Source organism: Zeus faber, assembly GCF_960531495.2.
Source record: "Zeus faber genome assembly, chromosome: 17".
NCBI lineage: Eukaryota > Metazoa > Chordata > Actinopteri > Zeiformes > Zeidae > Zeus > Zeus faber.
Genome location: NC_137204.1, coordinates 19238206 through 19256660, shown reverse-complemented (window position 1 = coordinate 19256660; position 18455 = coordinate 19238206). Strand labels below are relative to the sequence as shown.

Below are 18455 nucleotides of genomic sequence, written 5' to 3'. Positions count from 1 at the left end.
CATGGCTGAGAATTTTTTTTTGTGATATAATGTCATGAAATGTTTGTTTCCTTGTTGATCTGTCTTTTGCATTATTATTATTATTATTATTATTATTATTATTATTGTTGTTTTAATAAACATTATTAACTTATTGATTTTGTTGTCAGTGTGGCCAAATAGGAAGGAAGTAAAGAAGGAAGGAGAAAGAAAGAAAGAAAGAAAGAAAGAAAGAAAGAAAGAAAGAAAGAAGAAAAGCAGGTAGTAAAGAAATGAATGAAGGGAAGGTGGAAGGAGAGACGGGGGGAAAGAAGGAAGGGAGGAAGGAGAAAGGTAAGGGAGGAAGGAAAGAAGGTAGGGGAGAAGGAAGTATGAAAAGAAAAGCAGGTAGGAAAGAAGAAATGAATAAAGGGATGATGGAAGGAGGGACGGCAGGATTGAAGGAAGGAGGGAGGAAAGGAAAGACGGGAGGAGGGAAAGAAGATAGGAAGGAGGGAAAGAAGGAAGGAAAGAGGAAAGTAAGGGAGGAAGGAAAGAAGGTAGGATGGGAAGAAAAGCAGGTAGGAAATAAGAAATTAATTAAGGGGAGATGGAAGGAGGGACAGCAGGATTGAAGGAAGGAAGGAGGAAAGGAAAGGAGGGAGAAAGGAAAGAAGATAGGAAGGAGGGAAAGAAGGAAGGAAGGAAAGAAAAGCGGGTAGGAAAGAAGAAATTAATGAAGGGAAGATGGAAGGAGGGACAGCGGGATTGAAGGAAGGAAGGAGGAAGGGAAGGAAATAAGATAGGAAGGATGAAAAGAGGGGAGGAGGGAAAGAAAAGCAGGTAGCTAAGAAGAAATGAAGGGAAGATGGAAGGAGGGAAGGAAGGAAGGAAGAAAGGAAAGAAGGTAGGAAAGAAGGAAGGAAGGAAAGAAAATCGGGTAGGAAAGAAGAAATGAATGAAAGGAAGATGGAAGGAGGGACAGCGGGATTGAAGGAAAGAAGGAGGGGAGGGAGGAAAGAAGGTAAGAAGGAGGGAAGGAAGGAAGGAAGGAAAGAGAGCAGATGAAGAGAGAAGAAATGAGTGAAGGGAAGATGGAAGGAGGGACAGGAGGACTGAAGGAAGGAAGGAGGAATGGAAAGGTGGGAAGGGAGGAATGAAATAAGGTAGAAAGGAAGGAACTAAGGAAAGGAAAGAAGGGGGGAATGAATGAGGGAAGGATGGGTGGAAGGAGGAAAGGATGAAGGAGGGATGGAAGAAGGGATGGAAAGAATTAAGGAGGGGAGGTAAATGCAGGGAAAATAGGCAAGAAAGGAAGGTGGAAAGGAAAGAGGGAAGAGCAGATGGAAGGAGGAAAGAGGCAAGGAAGGAAAGGGGGGGGGGTGAAGGGGAAGGAAAGGAAAGGATGAAGGAGGGCAGGGAGAAAAGGAAAATGGGCAAGGAAGGAAAGTGGAAAGGAAAGGAAAGGAACGGAAATGCAAGGAACTGAAATTAAGGTAAAAGGAAAAGGGAAGGAGGGGAAGGGGCGGTCGAGGAAAGGGAAGGGAAGGCAAGGAAAGGAAGCACGGCAAACGGGACCCCGCTGCTTTGTTGGTCCACGGAGGGGAGGAGACAAGCCGCCGCTGTCTCAACGCCGGAACGCCCTGCCGCCGGTCGCCGTCCAGTTGTGGGGAAACAACGCTTCGCGCGGAGAGTTTTTCACGGTGGAAATTTCTGCGGAGTTGAAGGATGTCGAAGCGGGTGCGAAGCAGGGAGGTGTGCGCCGACTGCAGCGCCGTGGGTGAGTCAGCCCGGCGGGCGTTAGCATGTAGCATTTAGCATGTAGCCTCCATCCAACCCAGCGGCAGAACGTCCCAACGCCTAGCCCGACGAGCTAACCTATAACAACAAGGCTCGCTTCACGTTTCCACCGTCTAGATACACCTTTTTAGACGAGCTTTGTTTGAAAAAAATATATATAAAAAATAAAATAAAACAACACTTGAGGTTTCATCGACTTCGGTTGGTGACTTGGAAGCTGCGTTTCTATTCAATTATTAATTTGCGAGCGGCTAAGTTGACGTGTTAGCCAAACTTTTACAAACAATTGCTCCATTAAAGTCGGGCCAATTACTAGTTTTTACTACTGTTATTGTTTCGATTTGGGTGATTATTTGTGCTGTGGAGTTTGTTGAAACCGCGCCGTCGTCTATGGGAGATGCACGGCTTATCTCTAGCTTGTGTTGTGATTGGGAGTCCGTTCTTATCGTCATACCGTAAACACGCCATGACGAGGACGAGAAGAAATGCCCCACGTACACTGCATCTTAACACCCATCTTTGTCAGTACAGTTCTGTATTATATTATATTGTTATTCCAGTTTTGTTTTCCACCGTGATACACACGGTGTATGTACAGCTTTTATTATGGATATACAGTAGATGTATGTGATGTGTGTATGTGTGATGATGACGAGATGTATCTGCATTTTCCTACTATTGCCAAAATGTGAATTGGTGGTAGAGATGTTTGTTTGTTGTTTTTTGCTTATTGCCGTCTTTCTTAAAAAAAAATCGAGTACATTTTTATGTTAATGCATTCGATTTTTTTTTTTTTTTTTTGTTTTTTTAGATTTTGGGTTTGTTGCCATTTTTTTTTTTTACCCTTTTTTATACTCATCGCTTCATTTTGATGTGAGACGCTGTAAACGCAGTAATCTATCTTTCTATCTGCCTGTTGGTCCATCCCTCCATCCATCTATCCTCCAGAGCCCCGCTGGGCCTCGGTGAACCGGGGTGTGTTGGTCTGTGATGAGTGCTGCAGCATCCACCGGGGTCTGGGTCGACACAGCTCCCAAGTCCGGCATCTGACTCATACACCGTGGCCGCCCTCTCAGCTACAGGTCAGACGAACAGAAAACACACTGACGTGATCCCTCATGCCTATCTGCGCAAGTTGTTGTGTCTGAACGCATCAGACGTTCTTACCAGATACCCAGATGACGTGGTTCCTCTGAAATATGTTCTACAGGAGCATACAAATATGCTACCAAGATATCTTGCAGGGCGTCTGCAGGTCCCTTATAAACGTGTTGTCTGAAATTCTATATTTTTTTTATGTTCTGTGTCTATAAGTCCATTGCTCATTTCGTTAAAATATGTCTTACAATGGTCTTAAAAAGTATTGAATTTAACTCTTGACACCCGCAGACACCCTGTCTTGCCTGCGATAGCATAGTGACATTATGGTGCTTTTTGTCCTAGATGGTGCAGACACTCTATGCCAATGGAGCTAACTCAATATGGGAGCACAGCCTCCTGGATCCCTCCTCCGCAGGGAGTGGGAAACGCAAGGCCAACCCACAGGACCGAGTCCAGTGAGTGTTTTTGCTGAGTGTTATTATCGGATGCGGTCTAAATGGGGGGGGGTCTCAAAAGAACCAATGGATGTTTTCAGCCTCGGGAGTCTTGGTTTGTGAGTGTCTTTACTGTTTTTAGTCCCAACAAGACTGAGTTCATCAAGGCCAAGTATCAGATGTTGGCGTACGTTCATCGGATGCCCTGTCGCGAGGATGACAATGTGACCACAAAAGACCTCAGCAAGGTGAGCGAGGACAAGCTCTTACTTTGTGTGTTCCTCAATTTCGCCGGTCTTATCAAAGACAGCAGTAGCTAAATAAAGTTTAGGGATTTAGGCTTAAATTTGTCAGCTGTTTGTATCAGAGGGTCATGTGAGCGGGGCCAATGTAATGTGTTAGTGATCATATCATTTTGAGAAAAAAAAAGTGCTTTTTGCCATTGGACTTTTGTTAGCTGCAAAACAGAAGCTCTTTGAGTCATAAATGGATGCTAGCGACAAATAGTGGGGCTGTTCAACCAATGGCTTTGTTTGACACGCAGGACCGCACAATGCAACGCTTACCCATAACACCCTTCGCTGCGTCACTCCGCCTCCGAGAGGTTTACGTGTACATACGCAGAAGCATAATCCAGGCCTTACCCCCCGGCTTTGAAATCAGCCTGCAGTTGCAAGTTCAAATTGTTCAGGTGTTGCTTAGTGTTGTTCTTTCCAGCAGCTGATAGAAAACCATCATTTTTTTTTTCAGGCTCATTAAAGCTTTATATTTTTGCCAGTCACATTTTTACGTGTTGTATGTTGTATTACCGCCATCCACTGGACTGTGCCTTGCTCCATCTATTCCGGCACTAGCATGGCATTTGTGAAAAGGCGCAAGACGGGAATGTTCCGGAATGTAGCTCGTATGAATAGTGAGAATCACTAGCAGTGCCTGAAAGGTTATCCCACTAATTTACCAGAACTGTGTGTGAAAGGGGCTTTAGTGGTATTGTGAAAGCTAAGTGTAGCAATCCAGCAATATAAAAGACATTGTTATGTAAAGCTTAATGCCCGACGCAGCGTCCAATCATCCAAACTTAATGGACAATGAAGTGAACCGTAGTGGTGCGTCGTCGTGTTTACAGGAGGATGGCTAACGTCCCAAATTCACGCTCACATTGTCCACACCACATTGAATAAACAAATCTCCTTGAGCCTGAAACAAATTCACATTTAACACTTCTCAACACTGAAACAAAACATTGCTTGGTTGAAACATGTATGCTTTTTTATTGCTGCCATAAAACAATACTTTGTTTCATTTTAAATCATTTCTCATCACAGATAATCCGTTATATTCCTAATCTTATTTTTCTTGTCTTCTATCCTGTTCAGTTCTCTGTGCTGTTTTTTTTTCTGATTGCTCTGTTTACTTTAACATTTGTCTCTTTTTGGCTGGGACCATTCCTAAAATCTGTCCAATTATCCAAATACATTCAATGACAGATCACAGAAGAAAAATCTTTCTTCTTTGGAGAGAGGAAAAAAAAAAAAAAAAAAAGATGAAGAGCCTTTATTAGGATGGCTGTTGCACAATGACGTTCTTAATAAAACCAAGCCCACGTGTAGCAGTAACACTGGCCAGCTGCTTAGAGTCTCTCTGTAAGAATTTGAATGACTGAAGTGATCATCACAATAACGACCGTTTCAACTTTTTCAGAGAACAACTTTTTTGATGCTCTCTATTCTGTACCGAACAGCACGTTCATGACGTTTCTGAACTTCCGAGCACTCTGCCTTTTGAAGCTTAAAGAAAATATTGAAGTCACAGATTATTCTAGATAACGCCACCTCCATGGTACTTCGCTCAAGTTGCAGTTGTATATACATGTATGTAGCTCATCCACAATAGATTGCCCATTTAAATGAGCGACAGTCGCATTGAAAGAGCACTAGTAGTACACTGATGCGCTATTGTTTGGACCTTTTATGTAATGCAGTGCTCTATTCTTTTTCTTCTTTTTTAAATTTAATCCAGCAACTCCATTCAAGTGTTCGGACTGGGAACCTGGAGACCTGCCTCAGGCTGCTATCTTTGGGAGCACAAGCTAACTTTTTCCATCCAGTAAGTTGATTAGGTATAAACAAAGTTAAACGACCTTTAGGTGTTGATGTCCTAGGGAATACAGTACCAGCATCTGGGAGGTGTCTTGCTGTGAAATCGGTGTTGGGTTTTGGTTTCAGGACAAGGGCAACACCCCATTGCACATAGCAGCGAAAGCGGGCCAGATGTTTCAAGCAGAGCTGTTGGCTGTTTATGGAGCTGATCCTGGAGCTCTGGACACGGGTGGGAAGACCCCCATTGATTATGCGAGGTAATGCATGAGTTTCTGTTTGGTAAAGCTTTCTTGAGGAGCGATTTTAATGACAATTATAATTTGCTCACATTATGTTAACGCATATTTAACATTTTTGGTAAGGTATATATATTACTGATATAAAATCTTTTTTTTTTTTTTTTTTTTTTTTTTTTTTTTTTTTTTTTTTTAATTATTATTATTATTATTTTTTTCATTTAATTTGAACGTTTTAATTGCAAATGAAATGTATACCTTATTTTCACACTTTATAGACAAGCTGGACACCAGGAGCTCGCAGATAGACTGGTAGAGATTCAGTATGAACTCACTGACCGGTTGACATTTTATCTATGTGGGAGACGGCCGGGTAAGAAGGGGGAGCATCCATTACTTTCACAATCAAAGACGGTTTGGATGGAGATGCTTTATATTCGGTATTCTAACATGTTTGTATTTGTATTGTAGATCATAGAAATGGGCAACACTTCATTATCCCACAAATGGCAGACAGGTAAGGATTTTTACTAAGCAGAAAACACCAAATAATTCAGTGTTATAAATGTAAAAGGAAGCATCCTGCTCAGAGCCACTGTTTACAGGCTAAGTTGTAATAATATTAATCAACAGTCCTTACTTGTCTTTGATTTTTCTATTCTGCATTATCTTGATGGATAAGAAATAAGTAAGTATGTTTGACTGAGTTGCTTACTGTATTTCCTCTTGTTTTTATTGTACATATTGTCTAAAAGATAAAACGCTATTTTTATTTTCACAGCAGCTTGGATTTATCAGAATTTGCCAAAGCTGCAAAGAAGAAACTACAGTCGGTGAGATGAATTTGATGAATTCTGTATGCCTTTCTAAAATGGCTCTTGTTACGTTTTGATTTCTGAGATAATAAACGAGTTATTCTGCTTTGCATTGTTTATATCCAGCTAAGTAACCATCAGTTTGAGGAACTTGCCATGGATGTTTATGATGAAGTTGACCGGAGGGAAACCGACGCAGGTGAACTTTGAGGAACTGTGGAAACACAAAACATGCTACCAAATGTTTTTTTATTTTATTTATTTATTATTTTTATTTAAGCCACCATTTTCATGAAACTTTAATTAGTTAAAGTGGAAATCCTTAAGATTACTCTTTAAAAAAACACATTTATATGGATGGATAGATGGATAGATAGATAGATAGATAGATCTCTCTCTCTCTCTCTCTCTCTCTCTTATGGGTTGCTACTGTATGTAAATTCACAAACATTTTTTGATTTAAAAGCCAGCTTGCTCCTTCTGTTATAGCTCTGTTTTTGTTGTTTCAGTATGGCTGGCTACGCAGAACCACAGCACACTAGTGACTGACGCCACTGTTGTGCCGTTCCTCCCTGTCAACCCGGAGTACTCCTCCACCAGGAACCAGGCCGGTGTTCATCTCCTTTCTCCGCATGATTCTGTGGAGTGTAGCATGTTTTCAGTGTTTTTCGAACCACGACACCGCTGCCATATTAACTCCGTCTTGACTTCATGTTTTTATTTTCTTAGGGTCGACAAAAGTTGGCGAGATTCAACGCTCACGAGTTTGCCACGCTTGTGATTGACATTCTGACTGATGCTAAACGTCGGCAGTGGGGTAATTCCTGTGAAAGTCTAAAAGGTACCGTAAAAGATTCATGTTGTTTTAATTTTTTAATCTTTATACATCTTATTATTTGTATTATAATGCCCCACATTGCAGTTTAATATATGGTCATAGCAAATATCCTATATTTTTTTTAATAATTACAATAGGTTTGTCTGCCTTTTACAGGCCCTAAAATAAGAAGTTGTGATAATATTGTGTGAGTAGTACTATAATCCTTTCTAATGACCTGTAAAAACATAACAAAATATATAAAAAAAAAAAAAAATTCCATTCTGAATATGTTTGTTTGCTGCGGTGGGGAAAGAGTTCTCGAAAGCCGCAGTTGAGTAAATGTAGAGATGTTACTCAAACTACACTGGTGAAAGTCAGTCATTGGAATACTACTTGAGTAAAAGTCTCAAAGTATTTGATGTAATTGGTGCTTAAGTATCAAAAGTAATTATATGGTATCAAATGTGCTTAAGTATCAAAAGTAAATGTAAACGCTGTTTTTTTGCTATGAGCTTTTGTTTTTCCCAGATTTTATTTTGGTTGCCAATATTTCTGTATTTTTCGGTAAGCGTAATAGGCACTTATTTCGGTAAGAAGCATGCATGATGCCGTGGACTTTAGTACCGTGGACTTTCAAAGTTGTCAGATCGCTGTGATGTTCAGACTACACAACTTTCTGCCTTGTTAATTGGAATCTTGCAGTATTGTGGTTTCACACTACATGACTGATCGGTGACAGGGGGGTCACACATTACAAAATCTTTCACCAGGAGGAATCCCTGACGAGTCTGTCGGGTTTCCAAATTACCTTTTGTCACGAAAACACACGCGAGAAGTGACTCCGGAAAATTATGCGATATCATGCGCCAGACAGGATTATTTCTTTTTAATTCAATTTTTTATCACTGTAAAAAAAAAAACAAAACTTTGTGATAAATAGCTTCACTAACATCATTGGCTACCAGTTTTCCTCAGGTTGTTTTTTTTGTAGCGAGAAATGTAGGTGTTCAGGGGAAATGTTTTGGAGTAAAAGAAAACTTTTTTGGGGCTAAATGTAAAAGTAGACAGAAATATAATGACTCAAGTAAAGCACAAATACTCAAGTACAGTAAAAAGTATTTTTACTTTGTTACTTAACACCACAAGCACCAGCCCATGAAAAACCTAGAAAAAAAACCCCTATTTAATTAATCCCCAAGGGAAATTTCAGGTGTTGCAACAACAGAAATTGACAGAACAGTGCAAGTCAAATGAGACATAAAAATGAAATAATAAGAATAAATTCATACACATATAGACAGTAGTTTACAGGGAGTAGTACTACATTATGGTAACTGAGTCCAATTAGGCAGGTCACATTTCTGCTAACATACAAATGGTATATTACAGCCATGTCTGAAAGAGCTTCACAAACCATATTGGTTCTTATACATCATATACAGTAGTTCATCCTATACATTCCATATACAACACAATGCTTGTTTTTAGATGTTTGTTTCATATTTAAAAAAATTGAGAAACAATGAGTTTGCGTCATCAAAAACACCTTAATTAAGGCATTTGTGGAATTGTATATGATTTAATATATTTTGCTAAAAAAAAGCAAGAAAACAATCATGAGTCATCATGATTCAATCATATCATATTCTCAATGCTTCGATCTCTTTTGTCTCCTCAGAGGACGTGGAGCTGATCCTGAAAGGAATAGACAGTTGCCATGGAAGCGACAGCCAGGATAACGACCAGCCAGATTATGACAGCGTCGCGTCAGATGAAGACCTGGACAGGGAGGCCACAACCAGGGACAGTTGCAATGACGGGAGGGCCAAGGTTAGTCTTTCATGTGTGTCATTTTTCTGAATAGATTTAACTCTATGAACCGTTAAAATTTGATATTCTTCATTTAACGTCTTTCGCTACAGAGCTCCGAATCATCCGACCTCTCCGATGGACCTATCACCGTGCAGGAGTTTATGGAAGTGAAGAGTGCCCTCACTGCCTCTGAAGCAAAAATACAACAGCTTCTCAAAGTCAACTGTCACTTGAGTGAAGAGCTGCGAATGATGCAGAGCAAGGTTGGTCACGGCTGCACCTCTATTTTAAATCAAACTATTTTGAACCCTTACTATGATAATAGTGCTAATTTTGTTATGTGAAAGGTCCATTTGCAATTTTATTTAATCGACAGTGGCTTGAAAAGTATTCAGTCCTCCACCCTTTTTTCCACGTGAATTTCACATCATCTATTTGTGCATTTTGTTTTGTAAATCATTATTTTCACAGTGCAGCCCCTCAAAAAGAAAGAAAATTATATTGCGGTTTAGAAAATTAAAAACTACAATTTAAATTAAATGTCAACCATTTATAAATATTCACCCCCCTTTGTCTTTCTTTTGCACAACATCTTGGAGCAAGATTTGTCTTTTGAAAGGTCATGCTTCAAGGTGGCTGATGTCATCAGCACTTTCTGTTGGCATTTTGTTTGCCAAAGGAAAAATGGCTGTCATAGGGAAACTGTACAGAAGGGACATAATTGTTTTGGTCTGTATTGACTTCAAATCACGGCGACTGGCCGATAAGAGATATTTTCAGACTGCCCCGGTCAAATTTAAACGCCCGATACTGTGCTCATGTACTCGTCAAAATGCTCCGATACTCAAACCCGATACAAATGTTATGCAACGTAATGTAACGTAGATGCGTGGTTGACGCTCAAAAAAGAGACTGATGTTTATTGGAGAAACATTCTATTGCCTGACAATATTCTGAAATTGTGCAAACTGGGTATTTATCTCTGTCACTGCAGCGTCTGCTCTGGTTGTTCCAAGTACACAAGCTCCGATCATGATGAAATGTTTGGCTCTTTTTTTTTTTGAGACTCTGTTCTGGACGAGTCACTCAGTAAAACAAGTCGGTGACGGTTCGAAGAGTCGGTAATTTATTATTATTACTTTTCTTTTTGCAATGATTGCAATTTATTTTGGTATGGCAAGTACCATATAAATATACTATAAATGTGTATATATATAATATATATAATATATAAATGTACTATAAATATATATTTTGTATAAATGTATATTGTGAAAGAGACTTATTTGAAGTTTGACCTGGACATTTCCATGTTAGTTTTATGTTGTATCTTACAACTGTACTCAGTGGGTAAAATGGGACTGTCGCCAAGTGAAATGTTAATGCAAGCTGTAACTTAACTTGCACTAAAATTTTACTTGGCAGCGGTCCCATTTTATTGGAACTCAGTGACTGTTCCCTGTTAGAATTTATTTGATTGGAACTCAGTGACAGTTGCATGGTCTACTATTGTTCCATAGTGAACAATGGACAATAGTAAACACAGTGTCAAAATCAGCAATCTCACTGTTGTGGTTACTGAAAATTGCAGCGGTAGTCCGTATGTGCAGCTGTCCTTTCACGTGAGCGTGATCAGATCACGTGATGTATTTGTCATTGACGTACAGCAGATATACCGAGTGAGACCAAATGATAAGAAAATTAGATTTCTCAGATCACGGATATAAACTCAAAATGATCTGAAAACAATGTGTAAGTTATTTAAAGGTCAATGTCTGCCAAAATCTGAATCGCCAGGTCAGATTTTTTTAAATCGGAATCGACCAAGAAAATTGCAATCGGTGTATCTCTAGCTTGTAAACATATTCGGTAACTTTACGAGATGATGCATTTCAAGGGGTATATCCTAATGAGCGCAATTTGTTTACTGTATGTAGTTAGCCTTAGTAGCTCGCATACGATGTGATTCGCCTCGTTACGAGATGTTACTTTTCCCAAGGTCGGCAGGTCTGGAATATTTTGTTGGGGTCTCGGAATGGGTTGTGGAGGTGGAGGGAAATGATATCTGTACCCAATTCCGTCTTTCATTGTGAATTTGGAAGCTCATCCCTCGGCTCGTGTTGTTGTGCACAAACCGTTGTCCTCCTCAGCTGAACTCCCTGCAGACCGAAAACACCACGCTGAGATGGCAGGCCCCCGGCGCACCGCACAACTCCCAAGAGCCGTCTAATCGCCCCCCGGGACGCGGTGGCCGTCCCATGTCCATGTACGAGACGGGGTCGGCTCTGCGGCAGTACCCCCACAGGGGTGATGCGCTTCGCCGCGAGGATGGGCTCATCTTACAACCCCTCCCGACGAATGTAAGTACCACAGTGGCTCTGTTGGGCTTCTCCCGGATGAAGGCAGTTACGATCGTGATATTTTGGTTAACGCAATTGCCATACAAATAATTGTCATTAATAATATTAATTTGAGCCTTATTTGTCCTTCTATTCAGTCCCGATCGCAGTGTAGTCTTATAATGCGATGGGTAATGCATGTCTACCTATTGCAGAAGACGCATTGATATTTAACATCCGAACATAAACATTTGGGAAGACAATGAATTTGGATGGAAACGTATGATTGTGGAATCTTTTTACGATTTCACAAAAAGATGACGGCAAAGTAGTAATTAGGACAGCTCTCCTCACGGGGATCAAGGCCCGCTCTGTTTTTCAATGTAATTTGTGTCAATTCATTCCCCTCCCCCCCTAGAGTATTTTCAACATGATTTGACCCCTTTCTAGATTGGGAGGGGTCCTTTGGGGACTGCCGCCTCCTCCCTCCCTACCTTCCCCTCCTCCCTGTCCTGGTCGTGGGACGAGAGATCTCGAAGGGTTAAGTACTGAATTCTCCCCCTCGGTTCAGAGGCGGACCCGGGGGGACGGGGAAGACTCTCTCCCCTTGCTTGTGCAAAACTCTCCTCCCTCCTTACTCCTCGTCTTTTTAACTTCTCGTGCTGCCTCTCAGCGTAGCCTGCCTGTCTGCATGCACACTGTGCCTCTGCTGCGGTTCGATTAACTGAATTTACCCCAGCTGCGCTATGAAGAACCTATGCAAACATCTCAGGGCTGAAGTAAACATCAAAAACTAGCTGCATCCTCCCGAGCTTCCCAGGCCCACTCGATAAATGGTAATCTGGGAATCCACTTCAGGGAAGTTATTGCTCCGTTGCTGCCCTCTTTCTCAAGAACTTGAATCAGTCTCTTAGCTCCCCTTCGGTTGAAGTGTTTTTATTTACAGTCTTAATTTTACATTATTATTATTATTATTATTATTATTATTATTATTATTATTAGTGGTACTTCCATTACTACTACTCTTATTATTACCATTCGTACTATTATCCTTAGTATTATTTTTATTATCAGTACGGCTGTGATTTTTATTATTATTATTATTATTATTATTATTATTATTATTATAAATTGCTATCATATCTTAAATAACAAATAAGGAGATCCAATGTCCATGGAAGGAACTGGGGTTTAAAAAGAAGAGACGGTACGGGGGTACTTGACATCATGACTCATTCAGAGCTACTAATGGCATCCACTGCTGTATGTATTGCACAAAATGATCTAGCCACCGGTTTCAAATTTCCACTTTTCTCCCCCCATATGTATTGAAATCAAACACTGTCTAATAGTGTTATGTGGCGTCGTCGTCCTTAAATGCATGAGCCGGAATAGTTCAGCTTTTATCAGCTTCTCTAATAACAACTATGTTCATAGTCGTTTTGTGAACCTTGTCAGTTTTTTGCAGAAAACAGCCGTGCGATCTCAGAAATTCACTCCGCCCCTCCATTACAGGGGTGTAGTCTGGAAGGACAGTGCAGCGTGATGGAAAATGACTACGACAACACAGCCAATCACTCAGAGCTGCAGGAGACCGGGTAAGACATTTACACATTCACTAACCTTAAAAAAAAAAACTGATTACTTTATAGCTAAACCCTAAAGCCATATTCTGCATCCCATCTCTGTCTAGTCCACTTAGACGCCGCCTATTTAACTGTCGGCCAATATTTATGCAGACATGGCCCTTCGAATACATTTTCAAGTTTGGCGAGGAACTCCAGTAAAATGAATTTCATATTTAACTTTAGCGCTTCATTTCATGGACACACACTACATGACTTTCAAAGTTGTCTGATCGGCGACGGGGTCACACATTACAAGATCTGTCACCGGGAGGAATTCCCCATGAGTCTGTCTGGCCTCCAAACTATGTTTTGTCACAAAAACACTCGAAGTGACACAGGAAATGACATGATACCGTGCGTGAGACAGGATATATATATATATATATATATATATATATATATATATATATATATATATATATATATATATATATATATATATATATATATATATATATATATATATATATATATATATATTTTTTTTTTATTCCAAAATGGATGTCGGCAAAAAAACAACAGTCCAAGTTGTTTGATTAGTTATTATTATTATTATTATTATTATAATATATAAAAATAATCGATTGCTCACAGGAGCGAGCACTGATTTGACTGGGATCTGGGGTTTTGGTCATCTCCAAAAAAACTGTTTGCACGTGGAAATCAGATCGTAATGTCAGCATTGCCGTATTCTAACATAAAATGTGGCTCCGACGCAGCCCTCTGGCAAGCTGTGAAACGTTGGAACAGTCAGGGGAGGACGAAGAGGCGGATGCCACCTTGCCCTGCACGGAGGACGTCATCTGTAAGACGGAGCAGATTACCAAAAACATTCAAGAGCTCCTGAGAGCTGCCCAGGAGAACAAACACGAAAGGTACCCTGTGACAGAACCCTATCGCAGTGTTCTGATTATTTCCCTTCTTCTTTGTCCTTAGTTCTATTCTCTCTCTTTCACTTTCTGCTTTTCTAACGTGAATCCCACTTACTTTAGACCTACCTCATAAGAAAATCATTCTAGTGATATGACGTTCTGTGGAGAGAAATTATTGGTTAGATTTATTTCAGTTGCTTATGACTTACCTTGATATCTGACCTCCAAGGAAACTCTTTTAATACTTGTTCATAGAATCATTGTAGCTCAAAACCTGCCGTGTCTAACACTTCCCTCTGCCCTGTTCCAAATATGTAGTACTTACCGCCAGTGCTTCCCTGCAACACTTCATTCAATAAGAGAGGCGATTTTTCCAAAAATCCGTCTTAAATAGGGTTCTTGGCAGGTCCCTTGAGGTTCTTGAAGTGCTTGAATTTCATCCTCAGAAATTTAAAGACTGCAATACCTTGAAAATAGCCCATTTTGTGCTGAAGTGGTTGACAAGTCCTTGGAGAAAACACGATAATTGAAGATCTGGGATGTTACCACTGGTTTTGTTATTCAAATTGTAATGGAAGATTTTTCAGAATCGTTTTTTAACACAGATTATGCCAAGGAAATGTACATTTAATAAAAACAAATCGCCCTTGAAAATGGGGGGGGGTGTCCTTTGAAAAGTACTTGAAAGTCCTTAAATAATTTTTTTTTTTATTGACAAAATAAACCCAGAATAAAAGAGTAACAAATGCAGGGGGAGGGGTGTAGTCTAGCTTGTGGGTTTAGGTCTCCGTTTCTCTGTCCTGTGGGGGTTGGGGGTGGCGAGTGAAGAAGCCTCCTCCCACCGGGCTTCCTCTACATCCTGGTACTTTGGTTTCCCTGACACTGACTCCTCTGTCTGGCGAGGCCACAGCGAGGCCTTGTGTCACTTAAAGCCGGCAGAGGAGAAACCACATGACCAGACATTCTCTTTACTTAGACTGAACTTAGTCACCGCTTTTGTCTCATGTTTGTTATTAGAGTTGTGCTCTGTCTTTGCTTCATTGTTCACGCTGCAGTTTTTGTTTTTTTGTTTTTTTTTCCAGTCTTGGTTTAGTGGGGTAAAAAAACCCAAAGGTATCTGTGTCTCCTCACATTCAAATAAAATTCACAATGAGATATTTGTAGTTAGGTTTGGACACCACATCATAATTGATGTATTTAATATATTTTGTGAGATGGTATTAGAGGTTAAATAGTCCGCTGTCATTTGGCTGTTGTAAAATTATATTCTTGTCAACGTGTAGAGCAGAAGTGTTGAATGTGTTACATTTTTTTATTGTACCGGGTGTCTCTTTCACTCAGATACATGGAAAAAGAGAGAAAACTGGATCTCTTGGTGACAATAGAAACAGGAGAAGCTCGGCTGGGCTGGAGTTGTGCAGCCCGCACTCCCCACAATTAAATGTTAATAGTGGTGTCGGGTTGAGGAAAAGTTTATCTGGTGTCTTTAACGTGTTATCATTATCGGAAGAGGATGCATAGAAAGAAAGAACGTCTTTCTTCCAACCGCCAATTTAAACTGATGATCGTGAATAAAACGGTGCAGAGCGGTATAGACAGCACCAGAGTACAAGCTGGGAAGAGGGAGGAACACAGACACGGCGTTGTCCATCTGGCGACAGATCGTCGCTTTGTTGGTGTCGTGGGGCGTGGACCACGAGTAATCTGAGGTTATCTGAAGGTTATAACCACCCCTATCATGACGGACCGTCCGTCAATGTTTAATAATAGTTCTAATTATCTTTAGTAGGAAGATTTTGGAGTGTGGTGATAAGCCCTCGTGTCTTGTTTTTTTTTTTGTTTTTTTCCCCTCCTGGTTTCAGCTTTTTACCGTGCTCAGAAAGGATCCATGTGGCTGTGACCGAGATGGCCACGCTGTTTCCCAAGGTAAGATGATCCCACCAGCAGCTCGCTGCCCCTTGTCTGCCCCAGGCTTTTGTTTATTTGGTAAACAGCCAACGGCTTCTAGAATGATGAGGAGGAGGATGTTCATGAGAAGGATGGTGAACGGTTTGTTTACACACACACACACACACACACACACACACACACACACACACACACACACACACACACACCTGCAAAGTGCCACTGGACTGATGACACTGTAGTGTAAGGGCGGCGTTGCCACTATTCCCTACAACTGTAGCTCTTTGTCACTGAGAGAACTATGAGAACTATGAGTCATTCATTTAAAATATACTATATAACTATATATATATATATATTTTTTTTAAAGATAGGCAAAAGGTTTTATTTTAAAGCATTATGTTTTTGTTTTTTCACTTGGTATTTCAGGTATAAAGACAAGACAAATGTATTGGGGGAAAAATATATATAATTTAATTATTAATTATTACTATTTAGGAACGGTTATCGAGGTCAAAGTATCACAATCAGTACCAATATTAAAGTATTTTAGATAATACCCAGCACAAGTACAGTCAGAGTTCATGACCCATGATGGGTGGAGTTGTTGGAATTCTAATTTCGTAGCTTGGTTAAAAATGTGTGAGTTTAAACGAATGCACTCGTTGTAAATATTGATCGTTTGCTAAATAGTGTATATTACAAATTCTGCATGACAGTACACTCCATTATGTCATTTAGCAACTTAGTTAATGCCAACAAAGCCTGATTGGGAAGGTGAAGTACAGTCGGCCTTAAAAGGGTTCTGTCGTCTTTACGCCTCCTTTCTCTGTTTGCCGTCCCGCCCGCAGCGGCCGTTTTCGGAGACGGTGCGAGGGTCCCTGTGCCTGCTCACCTCCAGTGCCGGCCGGCTGCACGTGGAGTGCCAGAAGGCCACGCCGCACAGCCAGTGTCCCGCCGACATGCAGCTGGTCACGCAGCAGGTCATCCAGTGTGCCTACGACATCGCCAAAGCCGCCAAGCAACTCGTTACCGTGACGACCAAAGAAAACAGCAACTGAGCATCTGCCCTTGCACCCGAGCCTGCATCGTGCACCGCCGCCTCTGGCGGTTCGTCTCTCGACGGGAAGAAAATACTTTAATCCATCGTCCACGTGTTGTAGCTGACTAGCGTGAATAGTGAGTGTACCATCACGTTTTATAGTAATGAGGCAAACGGTCTTTTTATTTTTTTATTTACCCAGAGACAAACATCACAAGTGTTCTTAGTATAAATTAGGCTTTACCCTTTCTCCAAATACTCAAATTATAATGTAGTATTGAAGTTAATTTCCAATTTCACAGTATTATTATTATGATGGCTTGCCAGTTTTACTCATTGTAACCAAGCACTCTAAGTTACTTTGAGAGAGAGAGAGAGAGAGAGAGAGAGAGAGAGAGAGAGAGAGAGAGAGAGAGAGAGAGAGAGAGAGAGAGAGAGAGAGAGAGAGAGAGAGAGAGAGAGAGAGAGAGAGAGAGAGAGAGAGAGAGAGAGAGAGAGAGAGAGAGAGAGAGAGAGAGAGAGAGAGGCTTTGCGGTGCTTAAGTTGTTCATCAGCCTGTGTTGCATATCTCACCTATGTTAGAAATGGTATGATAAAGTTTTCGTGCACACTATGAATACTCGCAGCACTTTACCAGGCGAACCTGATGAAAAATTCCCGTGTGGATTGGAACAAAAAATAAAAAAATCTCAAATAGTATACAGAGCCCTTAGCGCATTGCCGCTCTACTTTATGTTTCTCTGTGAGTTTCTGAGCCTGGCGCCCGGTCAAGGAGGCGCGCGTGAACATTTTTGTTTAGTTTTTTTTCCTGCGGCGGCAAATATCAACACGTTTTAAAGACCAAAAAAACCTTTGGGATCTGGCGAGAGGCCATCGCTTTGCTTCCGTCTGCTTTGAATTCGTATTCGGTTCGTGGGCGAGATGATCACGGCGGCGTCTGTCCAAGTGGTTAAAGTTAACGTAGGTTCTGCAGGTGGAATGTGGAAGCCTTACCTCCGATGTGTGCTTAGCTTCATGGTCACAATAAAACGTAGCCTTTTTTTTTTTTTTTTTTTTTGGTAATTTTTCTTTAAAAGCATTTTTCCAGTATGAATGTTTTTAAGAAATATGCAATGTAAAAAACACAAAACAAACAAAAACAAAAAAAACCCTGTGCGTCTGTTGATCCTATATGCAAATTATACAAATGCTATTCTATTTATAAACGTATCTGTCATACCTCTAACAAAACGTTAACATTTATTTTCTTACAACTAATTATACAAAAAAAAACCCAAAATGATGCTTCTCACTGTCCGGATGTTATCGTTCAGCGTTTAGTTATGGGTTGGCTTACTGTAACCAGTATGAAGTTTGTCCGGTGTTGACCCCCTGTGTATTCCTGTGTATCCCTGTGCTGCTATTGGTCAGTTACGTCCGTTTCTGGTTCCCAAACGATCAAATGCTCTCCAAGAAGGGGTTTCAAAGCCCGGGATTGTAAATATCATAAGCCATACGCAGTCTTGTTGTTTTCCTTTGTACTGTTGTCGTTCGTTGTGTTTTAAAAAAAAAAAAAAAAACCCAACATAACCTTTAGCTAATAAAGCATAAA

General features: G+C 40.6%; 1 protein-coding gene across 3 annotated transcripts; it reads left to right on the top strand.

Annotated features, from left to right (window-relative positions):
• Window positions 1-1568: 1568 nt before the first annotated feature.
• LOC307243333 (ARF GTPase-activating protein GIT2-like) lies at window positions 1569-17246 on the top strand. 3 transcript variants are annotated; one of them, XM_080018102.1, is made up of 20 exons: window positions 1569-1738; window positions 2707-2840; window positions 3202-3314; window positions 3436-3541; window positions 5313-5399; window positions 5519-5649; window positions 5907-6001; window positions 6100-6145; window positions 6410-6461; window positions 6570-6642; window positions 6953-7050; window positions 7173-7284; window positions 8942-9093; window positions 9186-9338; window positions 11226-11435; window positions 11865-11954; window positions 12930-13012; window positions 13762-13917; window positions 15798-15840; window positions 16674-17246. In XM_080018102.1, the coding sequence occupies exons 1-20, from the start codon at window positions 1687-1689 to the stop codon at window positions 16881-16883; spliced, it is 2196 nt and encodes a 731-aa protein (XP_079874228.1). In that variant the 5' UTR covers window positions 1569-1686; the 3' UTR covers window positions 16884-17246. The 3 variants fall into 3 exon arrangements, with proteins under 3 accessions (XP_079874228.1, XP_079874227.1, XP_079874229.1); XM_080018101.1 differs by having other exon boundaries at window positions 15777-15840; XM_080018103.1 differs by lacking the exon at window positions 11865-11954 and having other exon boundaries at window positions 15777-15840.
• The last annotated feature ends 1209 nt before the right edge of the window (window positions 17247-18455 follow it).